Here is an 18,198-nt window from a genome sequence, read left to right on the forward strand (position 1 = left end):
TCTTAGATTTTCAAAATATCTTGCAAACGTGAATGATACAAAGTAGCGAGCATCCACCCTCGAATCTTCTTCAGGGGGCCGGCGCCGCCGCCTTGGCACCTGCCAGTGGCGGCCCCGTTGCGGTGCAGCCATCCTCCCTGGTTGGGACGCCCGTCTCCAACTGTCCGCAGTGGATCTAGGGGTGTGGTCGGGGACCACCTCTATCGGGCCCCCACCAGTTTCTGCCGTAGGGGGGCGCTGGGGGGCCGTTCGTGGACCCCATCCTCCGCCCTCCGCCGTCTGGCCCGTCGCCGGCCATGCTGGCGGTTGGGATGGGCTGGACGCTGTCCAGTCCACCCGCAGTCCTTGACCCGCCGACACTGCTCCGGCTTGAGGTCCGGTGGCCTGGGTTTCCGGACCCGTTCCTCGTCCTGCCCGGACTGGGAAGCCACTGTCGTTGTGTCACGGGAGAGGGCGGCCCCAGCCGCGTCCACCCGGGCACCACAACGACGGCAGCAGTGCTTGGCCGGACCAGACTGGTCCTGGCAATCATCTCCCTTCAGGCTGGGTTGGTCAGAGAACTCCCGCTCCACCTGTTCCGCCGCGTGGAGAGCCACATCGAGGGTCGGGGGCATGGTGACCTCACATAACGCTGGAACGCTCGCCAAATAAATACACTTATGTACCTAGTTTGCTGTTGTGCCCTGCTTTGTTGTTCTCCCAGTCAGTCTAACAGTAACATGTGTTATGGTTCCCCTACTCCCCCCCTGGACGTAGCCAGCTAACATCCTGGAGCCGTAACACTGGCAGACAAAACCAACTCGTCTATCGGCGAGCCAATAGGAACCTCTCTACTCCGCTTTCCATTTGAAAAAAACAGCGGGAGAGAAATACTGGCAGTCCAGTCCAACTCGCCATCCGCGAGAGGAATTTCAACGATGCCGCTTAAAAGAACATGCCTTCATTCTTAAGCCGTAGAAGGGGCACCGGACTCCAACACAGAGTTGCCGAGTGAGCCCCTGGACATGTCTAACATGTAAAAACTGACAAAGGGGCCGGGGAAAGACCAAGAAGCAGCCGTGCAAATGTCTTCCACCGGAACGCCTCTGCGTAGAGCCGTTGAAGCGGCCACGCGCCGTGTCGTGTGAGCTTTAACGCCCAATGGTGGCGCTAAGCCCTGCCGAGCGTAGGCTAAGCAAACACCCTCACATATCCCGCGAGAAAACCACTGTTTAGAGAGAGCGCGGCCCCTGCTAGCGTCGCAATAACACACGAACAACTGTTGTGTGGAGCGGAACATGGCCGAGCGTTTCACATACATAGCCAGCGCCCGCACCGGAGCACAGGAGATGCAACTCCGCCTCCGCCTCACTAGAATGAGGCGGGGGGTGAAAAGCCTTAAGCACAATATCTCTCGACCGGAAAGAACTATTAATGTTCTTAGGGAGGAACGCAGGATTAGGTCTGAGCAGCGCAAAGGAGCTGTCCTCGTTGAGCAACAAGCAGCTCGGGCTGACAGACAGAAGGGACCCTTTCGAGCCTCTGTCACAGGCCCGCTTGGCAGAAACCAAAGCCAATAAGATCGCCGTTTTAAAGGACAGGGCATCCAAAGGGGCCTGAGATAGAGGCTCGACAGGGTCCCTGGAAAACCCGCGCAACACAGTGGGGAGATCCCAGTGTGGTGTAAGCGCGAAACAGGCCTAACCCGTCTAGCCCCACGCAAGAACCTCTTGACCAGTGGACGGCTGAAGATCGGTCAACCATCACAGCCCGCATGGCCAGCCGAAACAGCTGCCGCATAGACCTTGATAGTGGAAAAAGCAAGCACGCTTCCCACCTCGCAATGGGATGGGACAGCGTGGTTCCTGTCACACCAATCAGAGAAAGCGCACCACTTAGCCGCATAGAGGGAAGAAGTAGAAGGTGCACGAACACCCTGGATAGTGTCGACAACCGCTTCAGGCAAACCTTTGCCCTGCAGGATCAACCTCTCAGGAGCCAGACCAACAGCCGTCCCGATACATCAGGCGGGTGGTGCACCGTCCACCATGGGCCTGTGAAGCGCTTCCAGTCTGAACGGTACCGGCCACGGCGCCGTCCGTGAGAGCGCCGCCAGCTCTGGAAACCACAGAGCTGAGCGGTTCTCCGGAGCCACTATAATCAGGGACAATCTCTCCTGTCTGACCCGTTCCAGAAGAGGAAGGATCCGCTTGAGCGGAGGAAACGCATACAAGAGAACCCGCGGCCAAGGTGCTTGCGCCAACACATCCACCCCCAACGGAGGAAGATCCCGAGGGTTCAGAGAGAACCAGCACCTGCAGTGTGTGTTCTGCCTGCACGCGAACAGGTTCACCTGAGCCGTCCCGAACCTCTGCCAGATCAGTCTGACAATGTCGGGATGTAACCGCCACTCGACGCGGCGGGGTCCGCCGCGAGACATGAGGTCCGCCCCGAAGTTCTGGGCGCCCGCGATATGCAGGGCTCTCAGACTGAGGAGATACTGATGAGCCCAATGTCAGAGCTTGACCGCCTTTTGGTGGAGAGCAGAGGAGCACACTCCCCCCTGTTTGTTTTTTCCTCACAGCGACGAGTTCCAGTACATTTATGTGGACTGCAGGGGGCGTGTGCCACTCGCCTCCCAGCGAGTCAGAAAGGCACGTTCCTCCCCAACCCGTCAATGAGGCGTCCGTGAAGACCACTACGTAGGTCGTCACTCTGCCCAGGGGAACACCCCTGAGAAGGGCGATATTCCAGGTCTGGTGACACCGAACGGGGTAGGAGGAGCACCCTGAGCTTGTGTCACACGGGGTCCAACTGTTGGGGAGCAAACCACCGCTGGAGTCTGCTCATAAAGAGCAGACCCAGGGTAACCACGAGATGGGCGGCTGCCATCAGCCCTAACAGGCGCATGGTGGACAGGGCGGTCACGTTTCTGAGAACGCGAAAGCGGGAGAGTGCCAACAGGATGGCGTCTCGCCGAGGAGGCGAGAGCATCACTGTCATGGCGGCTGAGTCTAGGCAAAGCCCCAAGTAGACTATCTGCCAGCCTGAGAGCGTGAAGCTCTTCTCCCAGTTGATGGCAAAACCCAGGAAAGAGAGATGGTTTATCACCGTCATGGTGTCCCTTCTCGCAGCTTCCTCTGAGTCGCTCAGGATAAGTAGGTCGTCGAGGTAGAAGAGAACCCTCTTTCCCTGACGCCTGAGCGGTCCCAACGCTGTCTCCACACACTTCGAGAAGGTGCGCGGGGCCAGGGAGTAGCCGAATGGCAGGCACTGGTACTCGTACGCCACCCCCATAAAGGCAAAACTGAGAAACTTCCTGTGCGCCTGCCGAACAGGGACGTGGAAGTAAGCAACCTTGAGATCCAGGGATGTGAACCAGTCGCCCTCTCTCACACATCGGAGCAGCGCTCTGATAGTGAGCATTCTAAATTTCCTCGCGGCAACGATTCTGTTGGACACGCCAAGATCCAAAATATCTCTCTTCTTACCTGACTTCTTGGTAACCAGGAAGTAGCGGGAGTAAAACCCAGATTTGACTCGTGGGGGGGAATGACAACGATGGCTCCCTTCTCCAAGAGACGGGCCACGGCCACCTCTGCTGCCGGAGCCGTGCTTGCCGCTGGGTCCCGTAGCCTGGTCTCCACCAACCCCATAAAGGGTGGGGGACGGCGCTTGAACTGTATGGGATGACCCCATCTCAACGTGTTGTCCAACCACGATGGTAGAACGCACCACTCTAGCCAACACGCATAGCGGTCGGAGAGAGGGCGAGCTGACAGCTGAGGAACACTGTCCAGGAATAACCTGTATTCCTCGGCCCCTACCGCCTCCACACAGTGTGTGGACCAAGGGGGGCATCCCATGAAAGGGAGGAGGCTCAGCGAGACGTTAAAGAGCTAGTCGCTGTACAAACAGCGAGCTGTCTAGACGCCGCGCTCGTGTCCGCTGAACAGGCAGCGAGCCGTCTAGCCGTAGCACTCGTGCCCGCGCGTTGTCCGCTGGCTGTGACCACAGCGCGCAGACCCGTCCTCTCGCCTTCCACAGACTGTAGAAGGGAGGTAGAGGGGATAATGTGGGAAACTAGGAAACTAGTACAAGCGTCCGTATCCACGGGCTCGTGTAATTTGAGCTCCGCCCACGAAGCTCAAAGGGACGCCGCTTCTTAGAAGCAGGTGAACCAGAGGTTATGTGAACACGCCGTCCGGCCGCCACCCTACAGCCATCTGGCTGAGGGGGGAAAAGAGGTAATATAAAGGAATATCGCTCTGTAGGGAGTATGTACTGCCGTTTGTTCTTTTTTTTTCTTTATTGGGGTAAGAAAAAGTGGGAGCAAGCTTGCGGAACTTCTGGCCCCGCGGTGCTGCTCTCCCAGGCTGCGGCGGCGGCTGCTGTTGCTGCTGTGGCATCGGGGTTGGAGGTGGAGGCGGCCTCCTGGAGTGTTGGAACTGGCCTGGACCCCGCTTCCTCCCGGCCTGCTGGTGGGAGGAGCCCGCGAGAATCGCCCCGAACCGGGAACGGTTCTCACGGATGGACTGCTGGTGAGCGAGCACCTCCGAGAACCGGGGCCCAAATAGTCCATCCGGAGCTAATGGGCCCTGGACGAGGCTGGCCCGCTCTCGTTCCGGAACCGCAGTGTGAGAGAGCCATATGGCCCTCTGGATCATGGTGGCCCACGCCTTATGCCGGCCGGCCGAAACGGCTATCGGCTTGCATAGCTGAAGGATGGCGCTGGAGAAGCGGGAAACCGTCAGCCATCTCGCGTCCACTGGGCCGTAAGCCTCCCCGCCAGCCGACAAAGAAACCAGGGCAGAGGAGAGCAGGGTGAGGCTGTTGACGCAGATTGCGAGGCACAGAAGAACACCCTGCCGTCAGGCCGGTAATCTGCTTCTGGAGGCGGTCGGGGGGCAGCGGCTTCTCGTTAGGACGTCATCCGGCTCCCGGACAGAGAAGCGCTGCTAGGGAAGGCTCCAGGCTCCCCCTCGCCTAAGTATCAGCCCACCCTTCCACGTTGGTGAAGTCAGTAAAGGCCCTCACCGGGGCCTTCAGAGTAGAGGGGTCCCCACCCCGCAGCGTGAAAAGGTGCTGAACCGGTGGGAACAGGGGGCACTGGGTAGCCCACCGGGAGGAAGCAGGGTGGGAAAACATGGCGAGGCGGGGCTGGCATAGGGATGCCCTTGATGGCCGCCGCCTCACCCATGATCTCGCCGAAGAGATCGGCCATCCGGCGTGGAGTGGCTTCGATGGAAGCCCCGGAGTGGGAGAAGCCGGACGCAGAATCAGCAAAGACGTCCACGGAGGCGACGTCGTCAACCTCAACACTCAACAACACACAACTACATTCTACCGACCACACACCCAAAACCCGTTAACCCCAACAGATAAAGACAATAAAACCCCTTTTCCCCAACCGGCATATCGGATCCCCAGAATCCCCGGCGCGACCCCCGTAGGAGTCGCCACAATATATTTATAATTTGAAATTCGTCCCAGCCTTTATACCATAGATACCATAGGGTCTGTAGCATATAACCGCGTTTTCCGATTACAGTTTAATGCATTTTTCACAATTTACCAGCTCTCGTTTTGAAGGCTGAACAGACAATTTGACTGGAACTACTTTTCAATTTGACTCTCAACCCTCCTTTTCAGCCAATCACATGACTGCAGTCCTGGCCTCAGAAAAATAAATCTGTTTATTTATTAATCCGTTCGTCCAGCCTCCGAGCCTCCCGGTTCCCTCGGTCAAATGTCTATGGGAAATAACATGGGGGTTTTGAATGATCGTACATAACAATCACTATAGGTGGCGAAGAAGTAAAAGCTGTGTCACGTTTTTCAATCTAGTTTCGACTGGGTTTTGGGATTGTCAAAAGTAATGTAAACGATTATTAATGCTACTTTAACGGCACCGACAATCTAAAAACCCAGTCACTGCAGTCATCTGATTGGCTGAAAACGAGGGAGTCATCTGATTGGCTACAGAGAGTTCCTTGTTGAATAAAATGCATTTGTGAATCCAGCCACGTCAGGAGTCTCAAAAATTCACATATAAATACAGACACACACAAATGCAAACAAGTTCACAAACGAAAAGTGTCTTGTAAATTCAAGTTTAACAGTTTGTATATAAATGTAATAACATCCAAATAAATGTTTGATGAAAATTGCAAATATTTTTTTAATTCATAATTTATGTATTTAAATTACATTTATTTAAAACAAGACACATTTGTGTGTGGATCAGAAATGTGTTTGTGAAACTTATTTTTGTTTATGGATTTATTTGACATTTATACCAATATCCATTTGTGTGTGCATTGAAATGTATTTGTGAGAAGAGAGTAATTTACATATAAATCACAAAATATTAGTGAATCTGTTCTTACCCCATACTAGGTGGGGTCATTTGCCATATTGTAAACATTGACGCGTAGTCGCATCATGTTCTAGTTCATTCCACCAGCTGTCGTTATTTCTAATTACAGAGACGGTCATCATGTTGCTACATAGACGATTACGTCTGTCCAGCAAAATTAGTTTATAGAGGCCTATTCTGCTTGACCCCCACATTGCTGCTCGCAGCTATATTTACATTCGTATAGCTGAAGGAAAGTCCTTTCGTTAAGTTTTACTGTTTAGATCTGCCCTATTGTCTTCGAATTCTTTACACAAACTTATTTTGTGAATTTAAATAAAAAATGCTGTAGAATAAAAATACCTATTATACTCCAATATTGCCATATTATCAAGTCATTGTTGTGCTGTTAGACTATTTTAGGTTTCTGTTTTTGTTTATGAATAAGTATCGTTTAATTTAGTGATAAAATACACCGGTGTATCAAGGAATGATTCATAAAGGTGCAGCACACGGACGCACATCACGTTAGAAATGGTATCTTATCTATTCATAACATGGAAATCGCCTCTGGGCACTTGAACTCGTGATGTGTTAATTGATATTGACTAGGGGAGGATACCGAAACTGAGCTCATTGGTGGCTCTAGCTTGTCTTTATGAGTATTATGTTCCTGAAATATTGATGCTGCAGTTCCAGTTCTGGGAGACTGGGACCCTATACTGCGATGGCCTGCATTTCCAACAAAAAAAAAGACAATCACGGAAAATATAAACTTAAAAGCCACAACACAAATCCAAATGCGACAACAAAAGGTCAAAAGCCACACCAAACGAATGAATTGAACCATCTCTAACTTATAGGCTACCTAAACCGTAAACATGAAGCTGATTCCTAAACTTAACCATCTCTAACCTCATAGCTACTTAAACTTCACCATCTCTAACCAAGTACCTAAATGTAATCATCTCTAAGTTCATATCTAGACTTAACCCTCTTAAACATAATACTGTTATAAGGTTAGAGATGATAATGTAAAGGTATGGCTAGAGATGACTAATTTAGGTAGCTTATATTTTAACCTTATGAAAATATTAACCATCATAATAACCTTTACCTAAACGTAATTTCCAACGTAAATAACCTCGCCTTCGCAGGCGTCTTAAAGACAGAAAGCAACACGACTCTGGCAACAATGACCGAATGAGGGAAACGAAAGTGATTGGGACCAAAGGCATGAGGAAATCGAATCTTCGTGGAGGCTTTATAAACCCACAGCCTCACTGCTGATGTTGAGGACATAACTTGATCACCGAGTCGCAGGCTATCCTCCTGTTCTTAAGAGACTTTAAACCGAGGTGAGTTCAAATGTAGGCTAGCGTTATTATGCTTTTTATAACTGCTAATTGGAAAATAAGTCTCTAAAATTCTTGTATTTATTTCCCAGAAGCATTCATCATGAATATTACAATCACTCTTCTTGGCGGGGAACCACGTCCCCTCATTGTGCCTCCAGGGACCACCGTGGGCTCGCTGAAAATACTCATCTTTCAAAAGTTCCACATCTCCCCGGAGAGGCTTTCAGTCGACAAGATAATTCTCGATGATGACTTAAAAGACCTGAGTTTCTATGGGGTGCTACCCTGTGCGAATATTTTCGTGCTGGTCCAAGAGCCCAAGAACATCCAAGTGTTCCTGAAAACGGAGAAGGGAGAGAATCACACATACAACGTCCGACCTGGGGAGACGGTGGCAGGCTTCAAGTTCAAGGTGAAACAGCGGGAAGGAGTGGCTGAGGACCAACAAAGGCTGATCCATGAAGGCAAGCAGTTGGACCACGGAAGTCATACATTGGTGTCCTATAATGTGAGAGAGGGGAGCACCATCTTCCTAACCGGACGTCTGAGAGGCGGCTAGGACTCGAGAGGCGGCTCGAGCGGTAGAATCAGGAGTTGGAAACGTTTTGCCTACCCTATCTCCGACCTAACTCAAAAAGCCTGCGTGTAATTTATATTTTTTACATTGATAAAATGATTTGGCGAAGAGCCGGCCTTTTCATTATTTTAAATACACATATTTAATAACGAATCGTGTGTGGGAAGAATGTATTTTTTACGAAGGCCAACTTTTTAAAATCATTTAGTTAGCAAATGTAATGCTATAGCAATCTATGTAGGCCTATGTAACTCACGTAAGTCATAGGCTACTTATGGATTTTTTTTCATTTGGCAATGCTGTAAGGTTAACATAGATTGATAAGGATTTCTGAACTCGAGAAATTGTTTATAGCCAGGCATGAGGCCCATTTGCTCTAGCTATGTGAGAAAGGCTACTTCAAGACAAAGTGGTTGTGAGACACAGGGACTGATGGCCATCAAGGCCGACTAACAACTTACTAGGCCGAGTAACATCTTTGTAGAAGGGAGGGTTCCAACTTCCAGTCCAGCAATGACGCGCTTGATCTGCTTTTGAGGCCTCGTGATCATGTGTGGAGGTCAGACATGACGTGGATGTCCGCCAGGCAGCTAACTCTCTTAAATAATAATTATATATATATATATATATTTATATATATATATATATATATATATATATATATATATATATATATATACTCTAAGTACTTTGATTATTTCAAATGTAACGCCTAGCCTATCGCTGACCCTGAATGTGTTTTTATTTATTCTATCGTGTTTTATTTGTTATCATTATATTATTCTTGCTGTATTTTAATAATAATTCCATGCATTCATTCAAACCCTGAGTAAAGTATCTGAAAGCAACATAATGTGATTTAATCAATAAGGTCTTATCAACGGCCCTGATCCTCCCACAGAAAACAGGTCAGACAGAAACCACAGAAAATTTAACCATGAGGACATAGAGCAGTGGAGACAGGATTCATCCCAGCAATTCAGGAATCACTTTACAACCTTTCAAACATTGGTATGCATTTAAATTGTTTTAATTATAGATAATGAGTTTGGGTTGTGTTGAGATGTCATTTTGGTATGAATTTTTCTCATCCAGAAATACAGTAAATAAACTCCTTTAAATAAAATAAATCTGGTCCTCCCTAATTCCTAAATACAACACCGTGTAGCAGGAGACTTCTCCGGCTCTAGAGAGAGAGGCTTCTCAACCTCTGGAATGATTCTTCTCCTCTATAACATGGTTGACCTGTATTAAAAAGGGTCCTAGAGATGAGCTCCTCCTGTACCATGTCAAGAGCCCCCCACTCATTATGAAACACACTAAAACGTTAATGAAGACTAGGAATTACACTCTATGTGCATGCGTTCCTAACTACTAAGGCAGCAACATCATGTAATGCTACAACTATACACCCAGGAGAAGGCTACTCTCAACATGACCTAGAACGGAGGGCCCCTTGTTAACCACTTGGTGGGATGTGGATTAGCCATTACAAGACCCACTAATCAACATCTTCCGTACTAAACACTGCGTGCATCTCTAACCCACTTATATTTGTTCCCGCTCTATATCATACTGCTTACATTGCCTTCAAACATGTTTCCTCATAAATAACATAGGCATAATCCTGATACTACCTCCAACATGTTTAGAAGTCACGTCAGCTGTCCCAACTCATCATGTGCAATGATAATGATTGAGTTGCACCTTAATTCAAAACAAGCAGTGACAGAACAATGTGATTGGATGTAGTTGAGTTGGAGTAGCCTAGTTTCTTGGCATAACAGGTGCACAGTTTTACTACATTGGCTCTCGACAGCAACCATGGCTTTTCTAATAAGGTGAAAGGTTAGTCACATGTCATTTATTAAAAATAATATGCTGGAAATGTACAATTTACATTTTCTGCTACAATATAAGTAGACCCCTTAATATAATACCAGATGAATAGTTAAACAGGACTACCTGACCACATTAAGGGTTCCAACTTAGTTAATTATGAAGGGGACATAATTAAAATCTCAAGACATACTATTGAGGTGCCTTCGACAAACGGGGGAATGCAGTCGTCTACCCATCCAGCTACGGATTGGTCAAATATGGGCTACTGAGTCGATCTTGACCTCCCTGCTTGGGAAACAACAACGCTGGTCGTTTAATTCAACAGTTCTTCATCAAGCAATACATCCATTCCAGCCGCTCCCATTCTAGACTGCAACAGAAATATTGCATGCATGACTGCAAAAATATATTTCTCTTTTTCCACACTCTCTCTGGCAATCATACCAAACACTGATTTAATAAAATGCATGGCTTGACATGAAATAAACATAACACGTCTAAGAGATAAAAGTTGAGGTAAAACGAATGTCACAGCAATAAACAAGCCTTGCAGAGTGTTTTGACAAAAACAATTAATTGAGCAATGTTTGTATTTAAAACAGTAATCCTGAAATAGGGTTATGGTTATATTCATAACGATTGATTGTGGAGCCAGACTCCACAGTGATGTCACAGACTCACAGAGCTGTGCATCTCTGCTCAGACTAGAGCTTAACTCAATAGAGCTAGAACCTTGCACCTCCAGTTCATACTGCATTAGCACAATTTTAGCAGGAGACCGCACCTTTCTATTGTTGGTTTGTTGTTGGAGAGGAGTCTCCTTTTAAGCAAATAAAATCATTGTGCAAAAAGTTTGCTCATAAAAAATGGAACGACATTAAAACCAACGGTTCTCGCTCTACAAGAGGGGGTCTGGACAGACGATGTGGGGGGGGGTGTGGCTCGGGGGTCCGGCGTCGGCAGGCAGAACTCAGGGGACGGCGGCTCCGTCCTGCGTCGCCGCGTTGGCACGCCCGCCCAGTTTCTTTTGGACGAGAACGTCGACCGCGAGCACAAACACAGAGCAGGCAGAAGCCCGAGAGGAAGAACGCAGCGCTGAAGTCGTTCGTCTCGTCCACCAACCAGCCTTCAGACGCAGGAGGAGAAGGAGGAGACAACGGTCAGCCGAGGTTGATGAATAGAACATTCAAAGTCATCACTGTTTTGAAAACAAGTGCATCAGTATAAAACTTGGGGATAGAGAAGGTATATATAATATCAACCCAGTCGCCAAGAAAAACGTTGACGGTGTACGTTTCCATGAACACTGGATACGTAGCATTTCAACGTAAAAAATAGCGTGTTATACCTACAGTATCCACGCGTGCCGCTGTGGAGGCGGGTTTCCGGGTTTGGGTTTCACGGCTTTCGCGGCAAATTGTGGACACGATTGTTTAGGGGGGGGGGGAGGTAGACTGTTGTTGAACGGGGAGGGGGGGGGGAGACACGTTTGTTGAGGGGGAGGACGACAACACGTTTGTTGAGGGGGGGGGGGGGGGGGGGTGGGGGGGGGGGAGACACGTTTGTAGGGGGGGGCAACGCTCGACAACGAGAGTTGGTTTTTATTGAACGCTCGACAACGAGAGTTGGTTTTTATTGAACGAGACTTCAACACGGAACAGCTTCCTGAAACGATGGTCACGTCACTCTCGGTGACGGTGTCGACAACAATGAACACACGAACAATGTTAATAGAACAACACACAACCACATAACATCCCGAACCCATTAACCCCACTTAATCCTAACAACAAAACAAGTTAACAAAGCCCCATTTGTCAACTGACAACCCAATTCCCAGAATCCCCCGCGGCTCCGGAACACGGCGTAGCTTATATTAATCTTTATTATCTGAATGGGAAATGCAATATTTAGGACAGATACACCATTAAACGCGTTTCTAATGAAATTTCTAGCGAGAAATGTACATTTTCCTACATAATCTTCAGTCAGTGAATGTGTATGATCTTTTTTAATCTTTATTATCTGAATGGGAAATGCAATATTTAGGACCGATTCACCGTTAAACGTGTTTCTAATAACATTTCTAGCGAGAAATATACTTTTTACTTGCATAATCTTCAGTCAGTGATTGTGTCTGATCTTTAGTTTTATAGTTATTAGGATTTGATCGGCTCGCTCGCATGTTTCAACGACGTCAGGTCGTTAGGAATAGGGACGCTGCTTTCGCAAAACTAGCAGCTCACGTGCTTCCTGCGTTTGTGTTATTAAACTGTTACTTTATGTAACTTTTAATGATATCATCTTGTTAGAAACACGTATATCTGAGAGCCAACCCAGTCGCCAAAAGCATACGTTGACACTGTACGTTTCGTGAACACTGGATTACGTCGCATTTCAACATAAAATAGCGTGTTATACACACACGCACGCACACACACACAAGCACACACACGCACGCACAGACACACACAGACACAGACACACACACGGTGCATTTCGCTGCTAAAACAACAACAAAATTCCCTCAAATATTATTACTAAAGAACCGTTTTCCAAAGAACGAAATGTAAACCAATGCATTCTGAATGGGAGTTTTTCTCAGATTTTTCCATGCTACACAGAACGAAATGTAAACCCATGCAAATAAAGACTTCATGGTCATAATAATTTAAATATCATTAATCTCCTGAGTGTGTTGGGTGGTATTCTATTTTTTTCAACGGGGCTGCATCAGTCACTTGACCGTCATGGTTGCTATGGTGGTTGCTATCGACCGCCCCCTCTAATCCTTACATGGCTCTAAAACCACGCGGCAAAGGAGCTGCCGTAAATTGTGTTGTTTTTGTCGTAAACTGGGGTCCGACGGTTAAAAAATAGACAGATATTCCGTGGTATCCTTAAAAGGCAGCTTGGATGTTTTTATTTTCTGCAGTTTAGACTTCTTCTATAACCTATTTTTGAAAGCAAACCACCAAGTTCATTGATTTAACGAGGCAGGGTTATTTGAAACAATTTAATCAATACATATTTGTGAGAGGTCATTCCTTCTCCTGAGTTTGCTTCCTATTTATGTCTAGTGTACACCCCTACTGTCCAAAAGCATCCCCCCCCCCCATATGGATTTGGAGAGTTGTTGCCACGTCCCAGTGGTGGAAGTATCATATAATATGAAAGAGGGCATTCAATTATACTACAATGATCAATTAGGAGGCCGAAGCCCTAAAGGAAGTGATGCAATAGGTGACTGAGGCGAGAACATTTAAGTAACTGTACCTTGGGGTCTCTTATATATCAAAGGGGGTTTCAAAGGACGCATATACGCTTCAACCTGTGGCTCCAGCCCTACAGGAAATGACTCAGCAAGTGCTCCATCTCGTTGCACCTGCACCCAGCGGCTCGCTTGCAAGATTTTGGCCTGAAGTTCTTCCAGACCTATACCCTAACAGTCCAACATGCATATCTGAGAATCAGGCCTCTCTTCAATAATGACAAAATGTTATGAGAGACATACAGATTCACTTTTTGTTATCTCATAAGCGGCATGGTGCCGGCTCCTTTTGACCCCAGACTTCAAAGACGTGGCCACAGGCCAGCTGTGTCTACACACATTAAGCCACAAATGTACACCTCCATCCCGCAAAAAATGGGGCCTAGAAACTAACCTCTGTCTTATGTACAGTGACTGTACTGTTGGAGGTCACGCCCCTTTTCCGGCCTTTTCGAGATTGCTAGGGATGCTAAAATGTTTACACACATTTCCCGGGGCCCCGAGAAAGACATATCCAAGATTTGTAGTTCTAGCCCATAGAGAAAAAAAGTTTTCCCAAATGGACTGTCATTTGGACAAAGTGAAGTTGTCAGCACTTCAGAAGTGTTGCCTGCGAGACCTAATGGTTCAGAATGTGGTGGAAAAACAGTTTTTGAGATAGGAAGGTCCTACCGCCCTGAAATTTGAATACCATATTCTAGGGCCTAACTGGGACCCCCGCACCGAAACTTGGCCCGGTCGGACCCCGAGTGCAGGAAGGGGGGCCTGGACTTTCATAATCTTCGCTCGGTGAATGTAAAGGATGTTTGGTCGGATGTTATGACGAAGAATCATATGTGAATGGGAATATTCTATTAATGTCTTGAAATATGAATCAATCCATTAGAAGTATGAAAATATCTTCCCGGTCGTGCAACAGGGCAAACAAGGTGTCCTTTGACATCTACGTTTTGAGACGATTGCAACAGTGCCACAAATGATCATATTTTAATATGTTTCGGGGTAGTAATTAGCTGTCGATTTTGGAGGCCTTTATCAATAATGACCAGCTAAAGATTTGCTTCCCGATGGAGATTTTTGACAAATTACATGTTAATTAGCATCTACACGTTAAGCTGAGTCCAATGAGATCAAGCTCGCCCTCTTTCTACACCGAGATCATGTCCTACACCTAGGTGTACCATGTAAAATACATGTTACCATTAGCTAGAGTGTCATGCTTGGTGTCATTGGACTCAGCTCAACGTGTAGATGCTAAATAACATGTCATTTGTCACAAATTTTTATCGGTAAGCAAATCAATAGCTGCTCATTATTGATTAAGGCCTCCAATTTCGACAGCTAATTACTACCATTAAACATGTTCGAATATGCTCATGTGTGGCACCGTTGCAATCGCCTGGAAGCGTCGATGTTGAAGGACACCTTGTTCGTCCTCCTACGCCACCGGGAAGATATATACATGCTTCTGATTGACTAATGAATTGATTCAGCTATTCCCCCAGAAGTCTGGGGTCAAAAGGTCAAAAGGAGACCGCACCAGCCCCGTTGAAAAAAATAGAATACCACCCAACACACTCAGGAGATTAATGATATTTAAATTATTATGACCATGAAGTCTTTATTTGCATGGGTTACATTTCGTTCTGTGTAGCATGGAAAAATCGGAGAAACACTCCCATTCAGAATGCATTGGTTTACATTTCGTTCTTTGGAAAACGGTTCTTTAGTAATAATATTTGAGGGAATATTTTGTTGTTGTTGTTTTAGCAGCGAAATGCACCGTGTGTGTGTGTGTGTGTGTGTGTGTGTGTGTGTGTGTGTGTGTGTGTGTGTGTGTGTGTGTGTGTGTGTGTGTGCGTGTGTGTGTATAACACGCTATTTTTTGTTGAAATGCGACGTAATCCAGTGTTCACGAAACGTACACTGTCAACGTATGCTTTTGGCGACTGGGTTGGCTCTCAGATATACGTGTTTCTAACAAGATGATATCATTAAAAGTTACATAAAGTAACAGTTTAATAACACAAACGCAGGAAGCACGTGAGCTGCTAGTTTTGCGAAAGCAGAAACTAGCATTATTCCTAACAACCTGACGTCGTTGAAACATGCGAGCGAGCCGATCAAATCCTAATAACTATAAAACTAAAGATCAGACACAATCACTGACTGAAGATTATGCAAGTAAAAAGTATATTTCTCGCTAAAAATGTTATTAGAAACACGTTTAACGGTGAATCGGTCCTAAAATATTGCATTGCCCATTCAGATAATAAAGATTAATAAAGATCATACACATTCACTGACTGAAGATTATGTAAGGAAAATGTAAATTTCTCGCTAGAAATGACATTAGAACGCGTTTAATGGTGTATCTCTCCTAAAATATTGCATTTCCCATTCAGATAATAAAGATTAATATAGGCTACGCCGTGTTCCGGAGCCGCGGGGGATTCTGGGAATTGGGGTTGTCAGTTGACAAAAGGGGCTTTTGTTAACTTGTTTTGTTGTTAGGATTAAGTGGGGTTAATGGGTTCGGGATGTTATGTGGTTGTGTGTTGTTCTATTAACATTGTTCGTGTGTTCATTGTTGTCGACACCGTCACCGAGAGTGACGTGACCATCGTTTCGGGAAGCTTTTCCGTGTTCAAGTCTCGTTCAATAAAAACCAACTCTCGTTGTCGAGCGTTCACGATCTTTTTTCTCCCCAAAATCTTTATTTGATTCCAAAACAGAGTGGCGACACTTCCATTGGACTCACCTGTTGGCCGCTCATTTTGTTCAATTTAATCTCCCAAACTAGCTTTTCTCCGTGTCGTACGATTCCGTGACAAAGGGGCGGCAAGTCGCATAGTATGGAGTTGAATCCACACACGTGGCCGGCATCAAATAAAGATTTTGGGGAGAAAAAAGATCGTCCTGGCGTCCTTAAACTGACTCAACACCGCCACCTGCTGTTGTGTAGTGTGAATAACAGGACATTTATTTGTCACGTGACTTTTGGCACTAATTTTCCGCCTTGCTGTTCCTCACACAAATGCAATCCGATCCGTGCGCAAATGCATTCCGATCCACGCGCAGCTTTCGTGTTCCGTACTTGTAGAATTGTTTTGTGTACTTGAAGGATTTTTTTTTGTACTTTGTGTAAAACACACTGTATTTGTTTCTGAAGCAAAATGCTTTAGTTTGTGAATGATGTTTTGCATTTGCAAACCACACTGAGCGTGTGTGTGTGAATCATTTTGCGTGAGTAAAACACGTTTTGTGTGCGTGTGAATCGTTATGCGTGAGCAAAACACGTTTTGCGTGAGCAAAACACGTTTTACGTGTGTGAGGGGTTTTCGCATGAATCTAACTCCATAGTATAACACGCTATTTTTTACGTTGAAATGCTACGAATCCAGTGTTCATGGAAACGTACACCGTCAACGTTTTTTCTTGGCGACTGGGTTGATAATATACATGAAATCTAAGAATTAAAACGCCAGTAAAACGCAAGAAATCAACAGAAAGGACTCAAGAAGAGAGATGGAGCCTAGCATTAGTGCATCGATCATGTTCAACCTGACTGGGGGAGGGACTTGTTTCAAGGCCCACAGCAGCAGACCCGCCCCCCTGCTCACCGGCGGCCGGGGGGCCCAGGAAGCCCCCGGCGGTGCGGAACATCATGAAGAGCCCCAGGCCGCTGTCGAAGCGCTCCATTCCCCACACCACGTCCACGATGGCCGTGACGTGCAGCGCCACCACGCAGCACCAGGGGCAGCAGAAGCACCACCACCACCACCACGCCCAGCGTGGTGGTGGTGCTGCTTCAGCTATACATTCGTATGGCTGAAGAAAAGTCCTTTCGTTAAGTGTTACTGTTTAGATCTGCCCTATTGACTTCGAATTCTTTACACAAACTTATTTTGTGAATTTAAATAAAAAATGCTGTAGAATAAAAATACCTATTATACTACTTATAAATTACCCCAATATTGCCTTATTATCAAGTCATTGTTGTGCTGTTAGACTATTTTAGGTTTCTGTTTTTGTTTATGAATAAGTTTCGTTTAATTTAGTCATAAAATACACCGGTGTATCAAGGAATGATTCATAAAGGTGCAGCACACGGACGCACATCACGTTAGAAATGGTATCTTATCTATTCATGGAAATCGCCTCTGCGGGCACTTGAACTCGTGATGTGTTAATTGATATTGACTAGGGGAGGATACCGAAACTGAGCTCATTGGTGGCTCTAGCTTGTCTTTATGAGTATTATGTTCCTGAAATATTGATGCTGCAGTTCCAGTTCTGGGAGACTGGGACCCTACACTGCGATGGCCTGCATTTCCAACAAAAAAAAACCACAATCACGGAAAATATAAACTTAAAAGCCACAACACAAATCCAAATGCGACAACAAAAGGTCAAAAGCCACACCAAACGAATGAATTGAACCATCTCTAACTTATACCTAAACCGTAAACATGAAGCTGATTCCTAAACTTAACCATCTCTAACCTCATAGCCTACTTAAACTTCACCATCTCTAACCAAGTACCTAAATGTAATCATCTCTAAGTTCATATCTAGACTTAACCCTCTTAAACATAATACTGTTATAAGGTTAGAGATGATAATGTAAAGGTATGGCTAGAGATGACTAATTTAGGTAGCCTATATTTTAACCTTATGCTAATATTAACCATCATAACCTATTAGGTCAACTTAACCATCTAACCATAAAGTGACTTATTTATCATTGTGTAGACCTTTACCTAAACGTAATTTGCAACATAAATAACCTCGCCTTCGCAGGCGTCTTAAA

General features: G+C 46.4%; 1 protein-coding gene across 2 annotated transcripts; it reads left to right on the forward strand.

The window, feature by feature from the left end:
* Positions 1 to 7,527: 7,527 nt before the first annotated feature.
* Positions 7,528 to 9,406, forward strand: LOC130384399 (ubiquitin-like). 2 transcript variants are annotated; one of them, XM_056592548.1, is made up of 2 exons: positions 7,528 to 7,695; positions 7,788 to 9,406. In XM_056592548.1, the coding sequence occupies exon 2, from the start codon at positions 7,796 to 7,798 to the stop codon at positions 8,252 to 8,254; it is 459 nt and encodes a 152-aa protein (XP_056448523.1). In that variant the 5' UTR covers positions 7,528 to 7,695; positions 7,788 to 7,795; the 3' UTR covers positions 8,255 to 9,406. The 2 variants fall into 2 exon arrangements, with proteins under 2 accessions (XP_056448523.1, XP_056448522.1); XM_056592547.1 differs by having other exon boundaries at positions 7,530 to 7,695; positions 7,785 to 9,405.
* Positions 9,407 to 18,198: the final 8,792 nt, after the last annotated feature.

This window comes from Gadus chalcogrammus, chromosome 6 (assembly GCF_026213295.1).
Source record: "Gadus chalcogrammus isolate NIFS_2021 chromosome 6, NIFS_Gcha_1.0, whole genome shotgun sequence".
Lineage (NCBI taxonomy): Eukaryota > Metazoa > Chordata > Actinopteri > Gadiformes > Gadidae > Gadus > Gadus chalcogrammus.

Coding starts and splice junctions, on each gene's coding strand:
- LOC130384399 (XM_056592548.1), top strand. CDS start 7,796: ATGAATATTACAATCACTCTTCTTGGCGGGGAACCACGTCCCCTCATT.